The sequence below is a fragment of the Mesitornis unicolor genome, unplaced genomic scaffold (genome assembly GCF_000695765.1).
Source record: "Mesitornis unicolor isolate BGI_N332 unplaced genomic scaffold, ASM69576v1 scaffold2573, whole genome shotgun sequence".
NCBI lineage: Eukaryota > Metazoa > Chordata > Aves > Mesitornithiformes > Mesitornithidae > Mesitornis > Mesitornis unicolor.
In genome coordinates, this window is record NW_010175157.1 from 19,367 (window position 1) to 29,851 (window position 10,485).

Sequence of the window (10,485 nt, forward strand, 5' to 3'; positions counted from 1 at the left end):
TGGGAAAACGAGGAAGGTCAAATGCTGTCTTGAATAGCCAACTAAATGTCTCTCTCAGCTAAAATGGCAGAAGTTGCCATAAGGGAAATTTGGCTACAGCTGGGAGGCTTCATCCCATTTTTGCCCTGCTCATAGGACTAAATACGTCCTTGGTGCTTGATGTCCAGTGGTTCAGGAGCTGGAACGTGAATTAAATCTCAACCTCGACCTCTTTGCACCCCAGTGTAACACACAGCAGGCTCCTCTCAACCCTAGCATCCCTCAGAATGTACCAGCAATGCTGACCTTTTAGAAAGAAAATGGATGGGGATATTTCTGAAGTCAGATTTAACACAGATGTCTGACTTTAAATCAATATACTTGCCAGAACAATAAAACAAGGTAAAAGCCAAAAGCAACCTGAAAAGAAAACGTGCTTTCATTTCACTGTTCTTTTTGAAAATGAGAAATCAAAGACAAGGGATATCATGCACATAACAGAATATTAATATGCAATGCCTCTTTACATCCTTGCTATATTCACTGATTTTCTTTCCACTGAGAAATAAAGCAATACGTGTGTCTAGAAGAATGTATTTTCCTGCTTAGTAGGGTTAAAAGGGCTATTTTTATTAAACGCTGAGTACTTCCTCATGTATCATTTTAAACTCCATTACTTGTTTCCAAGGAGATAGAAATATGCAGGAAAATAATCTGAGACTGATTTGTAAGGCTGTTCTCATTAAAGACACTTGAATGGGCCCTGTTGTAAGGAACAAAATAAACTTGGAGCTTCTGTAGTAAAGAGGTTGAGACTTTGAATTTCGTTTCTGTTCAGGCTTACTTTCTGCTTCTGGAAGTTGGAAGAGGATTGTGAGATATTTAAATCAGTATCAGATATTCATTTAGTGGCTCAGCTGTGCTGTTTCCTACAGTGAAGCAGGCTGGGAAGGTATAAAATAAATAACCCACCCGCCCTTTGCAGTAGCGAGTTTCTCCTGACACGTCTAGATGTTTCTTGGAGAACAAGAATGGGCACTAAGGAACAACTTATTTCTCTTCCTGCAAGCTGTTCTTCAGAAAGACTAAAGCCTGCATGGCTCCATAGGTGTCTAAAACCCTGTAATTGCTCAGTGAAATGTTAATGCGAAGTTCTAAACAGAGATAATTTTCTTTTTTTTTTTCTTTCTGTTAATAAATCCTCAATGAATCTGAAGCAAACAAAGCAGTTGTCTTACCTGAAGTAGTCTTCACCACCTCAGTTGTGTTTCTTAGTCCTGTGAAGGAGAACTGGTAAAGCCTCCAGGACCTGGTGTCCCCCACCTCCACCGAGCTGCGCTTCCACTGGTAAATGATCTCTTCTCTTGGGTAGCCATCTTATTGCAATGGAAAACACAGAATGCTTTGTTTCATAGTAATTGCTAGGGTTTTAGTGTGCTTTGGGGAGTAAAACTACTGTTTTCTATTTCTGGAGATATCTGGAGAAGCATATTGCTAGTAAATTATAGATATGTTTCTCTCAAGTTACTCAGTAGTGCCTTTTACTTCATGTCACTTTTTATTTTATTTATTATAAATTAAAATAGCACTTGTGATAAATTTTTCAAAAATGAGTTTTCCACTTTTGTGGACCCAATAGGATGCAGTTTTGCCCATCCTTCAATTATGGCTTTAAAGTCTGCAGCTGGACCAGGAATTCACACTTTGACCTGACTGCAAAGTGCCAGACCCTTGACTCCAGCTATTGCAAGAATAAATTCACACATAATTTCTCTCTCGCAGAAAGAAAGTATCAGGCCAGGAGACTTTGATGCTCAAAGTAAAAATTTCTATGTTATGCTAAGATAGAAGCAAAAATTAATCACACAGGTACCAGAAATTGTATCATTTTTACATAGCTTTCCTCAATACTTGTGAATATCTATGATTCATGTTCTTGAAAAGAAGGTAAAAATAAAACTGAAAACCATTGGCCTATGTCTAGTTAAGAACAGAAACTTCACTGACTCTATGTATGTAAATATAAATTGATAAGAAGTGGTTCGGTGTGGGTCAGATAAGGGATATTTCTAAGTGTTACTTACAGCTTGAAAATTCCAGGGGGCAGGAATGGACGTCCATTGGGAAGTTGTGTAACTGGAGCTGACATTCGGCATCAATTGTCAGCCTGGGGAGAAAGAGATCAGGATCTACAGAATGCACTTAAAAGATTGTCCTGAAAGCTACATCATGACAAGCAAAAAGAGATTCTTACTAATAAGGAACCTGACTATGAAATATGCACATATATATTTTATATGGAGAAAGCAAAAGTAAACTATTGCTAGGTATGTACAAATTTGGATACTCCAAGCATAGGAAGACATCATGGTTAATGATAAGCAGTGTTTCTTTTTTGGCTCCATAGACCCTGGCCATCTACTTTCTGGACTGTGTAATAGAGTAAGGTATTAAAGTTCTGTTTCTATGCCACTGAAATGACAGCATTACTCATGGCAAATCCATACGTAGATACACAGGTCATCTCATGAGCAGTGACAAATCTCCGTGTCACAACATGCCATGATGCACTAGGGAAATAGGGTTTTTTGTGAAAAATATTCTATTTCAGAAATGGTGGATGGAGTCCAAATTTAGAGATCTGCATCCAAGACAACCTGCATAGCTAGAGCAGGGGCAGTGATTGAGAAAATCAATGAGTTCTTCTGGATCCCTCTTCTCTTCAGGCCAGAATCCCAGATCTGATGCCCATTATCACATTGCATTTCTGGATTAATCCAAATTGAAACTCACCGGTCCTTGCTGTGACTCTAACTCAGTGTCCATTCATAACAGATAACTGTTTCTGCCAGATATATCTCTTTCTAATGAGAGAAACTGAGGAGTTCGAGGAGAAAGGTAATGAAATCCAAAGAGACAGTAGTGTAGCTAAGTTCAAATTTAACATTTCAAAAGTGGACCTAGGATCTTCTTCATCAGACTGACTTTGATTTGCACTGGATTTCAATTCCAATCATTCTCTTGTCTCTTCTGGCAATGCAGTGTCTACTGAATGTAAAATAATGATGAAATAGAAGTCCTTTTTGTAATTCAGACAGTTGTGACATTCAAAGGTTGTCTTAACCAAAGCTTCACATCCACTCATTAAAATTATAATGAGTGTACTTTTCTTCAAAACTTGATTTTTTTTGGCACCCAGTAAAACAAAACCAGAAAAAACACTTCAAAAAAACCTCAGTCTAAAACTCAGGTGGTCTCATTCGAACATCTTTGATTCTGTAGTTTCATTTTAAAATATAAATGCTCTCTTTATCTACATTTTACATGGAACCAAATATTAGATCGTATGTCAGAACAAGTAAAAAAAATATGCATTTAGGATTTTCACATTTAGGAAGTATCTTATGGCGATTGGGAATATGATATTTGAGTTGTTACATACTGCATATGTTTCACTTCAATGTAGGCATATGCATTATTGAAAAGAGCGTTTTTAAAGGGAATCTGTCTCAAAAGAAAAGCTGTACGTGCGACTAAGAAATCTGGAGATGAGCATACAAAGATCAGATCCATGGAAATTTTAGTGGAACGGGGCATACCTATAAATTTTGGATTAAACCCTAAATGACCAACACTAAAATGATGATCCCTTATTTTCATCAATTATTGGAGGAATGAAATGCTTTTGCAGAGTGGATCTCCATCTAGCTAAATTGTACCACGGAAATTTTAGTGGAACGGGGCATACCTGTAAATTTTGGATTAAACCCTAAATGACCAGCACTAAAATGATGATCCTTATTTTCATCAATTATTGGAGGAATGAAATGCTTTTGCAGAGTGGATCTCCATCTAGCTAAATTGTAATTAATTCAGAATAAGAGGCCTTTGATATATATGATGCCTTCTCTTATACCATCTGCTTAATTCAAGGATATTTTGAATTCAGCAGTTTGACCCAATAGAAAAGTGCAAGGCAATATGGACCAAACCAGTGGCAAACAATAAAACATACCTGAAAATGAAGCTGAATTACTATAACAATGTTTATATTCATTTTAGTATAGGTATGTGACTATTGTGGAGCAAGACAGTACAATCTGTGGGAAGAGATAAAATTCTTCACTGTGCCAATATAAAATAAATTGAATGCATGTAGTAGCTTCTAAATATTTCCCTTTTTCAGGGTTGTATGCATAGGTAAATAGGAAAACCCAACGTTTTTTTCCTTCAGGTAATTTCAGATGGCTTGAATTCACAGGCCATTTCTCTCTGGCTTTCCCTAAAGAAACTGAAATCAAAGTCGGGTATAAATACCTCAGTGTGTACAGCACTCTGCCATCATTCCAGATCCTGAGCATCCTATTGGGCGTCGTTATCCAGTGTGCATCAGCTTTCTTGGAATTTCGGAAGAATGTGTCTGGTATCCAGATCTTCCCAACCATGTTGCTGTTTAATCTGAGCACCTTTATAGTGCTGTTGAACTTCAGACGTCTGTCATACCACGTTTGGGCGAAAAATATATCAATTGTATATTCCTGTTGTGTTAACCAGAAATACTGATGAAAACATAGCACTCAGCATAGATCCTGAAATGCTTTCCTTAATTTCGTATGAAAAACAAATGAAATGCAGAAGATGATACTACAACTGATAAAACCAATATGTTGTTAATTTTTGAGGGCAAAGTTTACCAAAGATTATTGTTTAAAAACAATTTATTCTGTCGTTTTCCCAGTGACAGGTGAAACTAAGATGCAATTGAGTGGTCCCCACACCTCAACCCGTGCCTGATCAGGTTAGAGACAAATTACTTATTCGCTTGGATCGAAGACAGGAAACATTTGAGCCGACTTGGCTGCCTTCATTGCCTGTGCCCATCAGTTAATATCAGAAGTGGTGAATTCTCCCTTTCCCTGGCACAACTGGGCAGCCAGAAGCTTCAAAGGGAATTGGAGAATGGAAAAGAGCAATCTGAGATATTTTTCTACACATGAGAGCTACAAAGATGAAGTAGATGTTGTGCTAAGGCTAGACCACTTTCCATCACCTCTACAAAGATATAATTAAATTTTTCTGTGGGAACTTTGGAAAGAGGAGAAGAGAGAGGATCTGGTCTTTTTTCCTTTTATCTCTTTATATTTTCTTTTTATTTTTTTATAAGAGTCATAATATCACTGGTGAATGGTTTTCTTTATTTTGTAGCAATCTGGAAGCCCGGTTTTACAGGGGTTACAGTGCCACAAAGCACTTGGAAAGTGTGAGGATATGATAAAACTATTATTAATAATCTTTTTTCAGCATAGAGCTCAGTTTCCCCATCTTGTAGAGATTCACGAGTCATATGGTCCTCACATCCGTAATAATAATGACATTGTAAAAATAATATAGCTGTAGCACAACATGGAAAGTAATGGAAGGTTTGTAATGTCAAAAATGAGGGAGGCTTTGTAATAAAGTCAACAACTTAGGAAAATTGGCAGTCATTTACCTACCATATTGATAGCATTCACTGGCCCAATGCTATTTACATACATGTCAGTGTGAATTATAGTCGGTTTAACTGAAAGAGAAACAAGAAGAATTGGTAACATGAGGGAAGGTCAAAAGCAGCGACGTGAAAGTCAAACACAAGCAAAAGATTATTATAGTGCCTCTCATAAGTCTATGGTTGCTTTGCATTTAAAGATGCATGGACCATGACATCGCAGTGTTGTTTCCAGTTTGAAATCAGTTGGACACAATTTGGGACCAATTTCTTATATTGTTTATTCCTTCAGAACAAATTCACTTATGCTCTGAGAACAAATACTGAAACCAGGGTTGTTACCTTAAAGTGAGTCATATCTGACTGAGAGTGCTTATATCTCATGTCGGGGCACAGCAACACATCTGACAAAACAGTATAAACAAAAGCGAGCTTATTCTTCTCATGATGCCTTGCACCACTCGTTTTACATTGTAATGCCAAATGCAACATGACTGCTGCTGCCTGCAGAGATGGCTGTAGGTAAGTACCAATTTCACAAGCATAAAGCAAAAATAATACTCAAGGCTCTAAAACAGGAATGAAAAACACTCGTTATATTAATTTAGTTTGCAATTACTCTGTTGTAGCTTTATTTTTCTTATACACCTTGACTAAATCATGATGGTTTGTTCCCCGAATGCTTTTATGAATGCTTGTTTCCTTTCTGTTCTCTAAACTCTTGGATTGGGAGAATAAGAAATTCCTCTGCTAATTTACACTATATACATACACTGAAGGTTAAATACCCATGTTATCCCTCGCTGTGAAAAATTCCTTAGTTTCTAAGCCTCTATAAACTTGTTAGAAACAGCTTCCTTCATTAACCTTGCTGCTCTCTGCTTTCCTCTGCCTGCCTCATCCATGAATTCTCCGTATTTCTCTATAATCTTATTACTGCTGCATGCTCTTCCACAGAGGCAGCGTCTGCCTCTTCTGGGCATGCGTGGGGCCTTCTCAAACTGACTTGCAGCAACACAGGGAAATTTATGGCTTTGAACTCCCTCAGTAATCAGTGGAGTGGAAGACTCCTGCAAAAGGGGATTCGGTCAAATAGGACTTCCATAATGAGTCCAAGCTTGGGTCTATGTATTTATATTGGCTGAATGGGGAGGAATCCAGGGACGTTGGCCTTGCTGACTGCAGGTTTCTTTTGTGAACCTCTTCTGTGCTTCCTTCCCTTCCCATTCCCATTCACTGCTTGCCCAACTGGGCAAGTGAAGGCCCATGGTGCATCAGTCAGTGCAGAGCTGCTGCTGTAAATGGCTCTGTCTCTGTCCATCGCACCATGCAAGGATTACACTGCGTTATTCTCATTTTGGCCTTCCTTTCCACTAGATTATTTGTGATTCTCTAATATCCTCACTTAGATATACAAAGGAGATAAAAACTTGCTTCTTCATTGCATTATTTCAAGCAGCCTGATTCAACGAATCACAACAGTCTTATTAGATATCTCGGGATAGATTTGGCAATCTTAATTTCTGTCAGCTTTCAAAATCATAATTATTTTTGTGCCACTGATGGTTTACTACGCTATATTTTCTTTTTGTAAGTACTTTGAATGGATGCTGCTTCCTGCATGGCATAACATGGTATGAAAATACTTTCTCTTCACTGCTTAATCAAAAGTGGTCTGAGGAGAAAACCAACATACCTCCTATGTCAGGTCTTAACTTGTTGTCATATCCTTCCAGCAAACCATTTAAAATAAGAGTGACATCGCTCTCATGGACTTTGGGAGTCAAAACCCAAGTCTTATTTGAAGTGTAATCTTCATAATCATCGTCTCCCTTTTGGGTGGAACTGTTAAAGAAATAAAAATGGAGAAATGAAAGCCCTGAAAAATACAAATCCGTGGGTAACCTCTTTGGAGATGTTAGACATAGAATTCATTTTCTAATACTACTGCACAAAACATGGACAAATTTTCAGCTTTATGAAAAGGCACTCATAGATTTCATGTAACAGTTGAGGTTACAGTTCACTTTAGCAGCATTTCCTTTTAGTTCAGCTGAGATCATATTCTGCCTGTTCGAAGGAACATCAATGCTTATCACCATTGGCACACCTATTTTTTCCTCTCACTGACTCAGGTGGGACCTGTTACGAAACAAATCTCATTGTCACTTAGCTTACGCAACTCTCCACCAAAATACCACTTAGTATGTACACAGTGTTGGTGCATTACTTCTCTTTGAGAGGATGGTTTGATGCAACGCATTACTGACAAGACCAATACAATCAAATTCATTCAAACAAACTGTCACACAGCTTTTCTCCACTCTGATGAACTTGAGCTCTTTGTGCATTTGGAAAGTTCAGCACAAATTTTTGCCGATGTTTTTCATTTTCACTGTTGCTAACCGGAACCCAGAGAAGATAAAAGGTCTGTCTACCATTTTTTTTCGGCTGCTGAGCAGTCTGACAGCAAATCTAGTGTAGTTCAACCTGCTTAACACAGCGAAAAGGAGTCAAAAAGGTATAGACTAGCCTTAACGGATTGTTTTCTTAAAATCTGTGCCTCCAGTTCTAGAGGAGGACATAGAAAATATGACATAATCAGATATTTTCATTTCAGAATGTCAGTGGTAATCAGCTGAATGGAGCTCAGCAACTGTAAGTTTTTTGCATAATATGCCAGTGAGCTTTTTTCCTGGCCTTCATCTGCAGCGAAGTTTGAACGCTGCTGGGTATGAGAAATCTTAATGATGCTACCAGTGTCTCAAGGCAGTGGGTGGAGTTTGGATATGAATGGATGAAAAGGAGAAAATTTAATTTCCCTGTTTCAGACAGAATCTGTACAGAAGTGGGAAAGAGCCCAGGGAGAAGATCTCCTCCCCCTGTGCTCTGCCCATGTGCTGCTCTGCAATCTTGTGTCCAGTGCTGGGCCCTCAGCTCCAGAAGGACAGGAACTGCTTGAAAGAGTCCAGCAGGGCCACAGAGATGCTGGAGGGAGTGGAGCATCTCCTGCTGAGGAGCGGCTGAGGGAGCTGGGGCTCTTGAGCTTGGAGCAGAGGAGCCTGAGGGGTGCCCTCATTCCTGGGGATCCATTTGGAAAGGGCAGTGTCAGGAGGAAGGAGCCAGGCTCTGCTCTGGGATGGCCAATGCCAGGACAAGGGGCAATGGGAGCTAGGCACACAAATTGAAAGCAGATGCAGCTGATCGTGGTCATGGGTGCAGTAGGGAAGGGAGGACTAAGCCCAGGGTCTGAGAGCTGTTCTGTTAGCACAGATCTTTGTTCAGCTGAGGTCTCATCCACTCTAAAAATCCAGTGCTATCTTGCTGCATCCTACTGACACCAACCCAGAGTGGCTGCCTGAAGGCTTGCCCGTGTTGGCATTTGGGAGCTGTAAGCCAGCTGCACAAGTACAACTTAACTACAAAAGCTGCTTTAGTTTCTTTCTGCCTCACGGGAGCAGCTTAGCAGGAAAGAACCACAGCACATCTATGCCTCTCTGTAGGAGACTCTGCTTCCCAAGAGGTGCTGAAGGTACAGTGAAATTTGGAATTGTTAGTCAAGCTGGGTTAATCTCTGCCTTCATTACGTGAACTGAGTGCCACCAACTGCAGCCTCCAGGCACCACCAAACCCACCCTGTGCCAGTGATGTGCGTCTAGGAGCATCATTTTCCCAGATCAAGAACAGGTAACCCAACCTCCTCACTCTGGCTGCACAGGCCTGAACCTGCAGTGTTTTACCGTCAATCAAAAGTGGAGTTTTAACTGGCAATATGGTCCATAGTGCTCATATGCTGGTAGTGACAAACAGGCCAGGATAATGAAATTGGTGGGGGAAATGTGTTTATTCAGCTGTCTGGAGTTCAAAGATCTAATTGTAATTCAAAGAAACAGAACTGAAGCAAGGTTCTCCCTTCTGGAGGAAGGGAAATCCTTCTAAATAAAGTCTTTGTAAACAGAAGGCACTAGATTACATGTCTGTACTCTGTGCAAAGTGAATGAAAAAAAATAACTTCATATATAAAAAGCCATATTCCTGTTTTATAACCAATTAAGCATCCATACTCCAAAAGGAATAGTTTTTCTGAGTGTAAAAGAAGTTGTAAACCAACTAATACATTCTTATACAAAGGCAATGTGTACCTTAATATTGATGTGATGAGAGAGCTTCAAAAGTCAAGCAGGTCTTTAGTAGAGTCGTGTACTGGACAGTGCAAGGTTGGAAGATGAAAAAGTATGTATGTCTAGGGCTTGTCTCAAATCTAGAACAACCCTTTTGAACAGTAGCCCACAGTCACGGAATCTTCCATTTCCTCTTAGTAGTTATTTGTAGGAAAGAAATATCTGTTTGTTTGCTCATCTGCCATTTCAAGCCACTTTGGCACTCCAGATCTCAAAACCCAGCAAATCCTCTATCAGGTTTGTGTGAGAGAGGAGAGGGAACACAGCCAATGTCACTATGGGGAATGGCCACTGAATTGTAGTTTTTTGCTGAATTCCAAGTGGATCAGAGGTTACCATGAGGATCCAATTGCTTGAATGTCTGTGGAAAAGCGCGTACCAGCCAGGACAATCCGAGGTGCATCTCTATCCAGATGAGCAGGGCTTTAGCTGTGCAATGCCATTAATACTAATGAAAGTTATAATGACAAAGCCCTTTTCATCTCCTTAAGACTTTCAGATCAGACCTTCTGATTATATGACCTAAATTTTGCAAGTGCTTTTAATATCCAGAACAAATTTGATAAAGCACAGATTATACCCAAATGCATATTAAAATCCTTCTTTTTATTACCGCTAGAAGTTTTCAAATCTAGTAAAGTAGGTATGCAAAGAAACACCCATTTACCTCTTTGCAGATTGCAGTATAATTTTTTGAAAGTTAATGTTTTAGACCCTGGTACAAAATCTCAATGTTGGAGATATTCCCACTTCTGACAATAATGCCATTGCAAGATATGCGCAAGACTGGTCTGTAGAAATCTGCTTTCCCTGTTTGGAAAAGAGATGGCTTAGATT

The 10,485-nt window shown here is 39.3% G+C and overlaps 1 protein-coding gene across 1 annotated transcript; it reads right to left on the reverse strand.

Moving 5' to 3' along the window:
• Positions 1-1,217: 1,217 nt before the first annotated feature.
• On the reverse strand, positions 1,218-7,320 carry LOC104533349 (gamma-aminobutyric acid receptor subunit gamma-2-like; the record flags this gene model as incomplete). The annotated part of the gene is made up of 5 exons (XM_010181268.1): positions 1,218-1,355; positions 2,064-2,146; positions 4,297-4,517; positions 5,475-5,542; positions 7,164-7,320. Coding segments are annotated over 5 exons (667 nt in total), but the record flags the coding sequence as incomplete, so codon positions are not given.
• Positions 7,321-10,485: the final 3,165 nt, after the last annotated feature.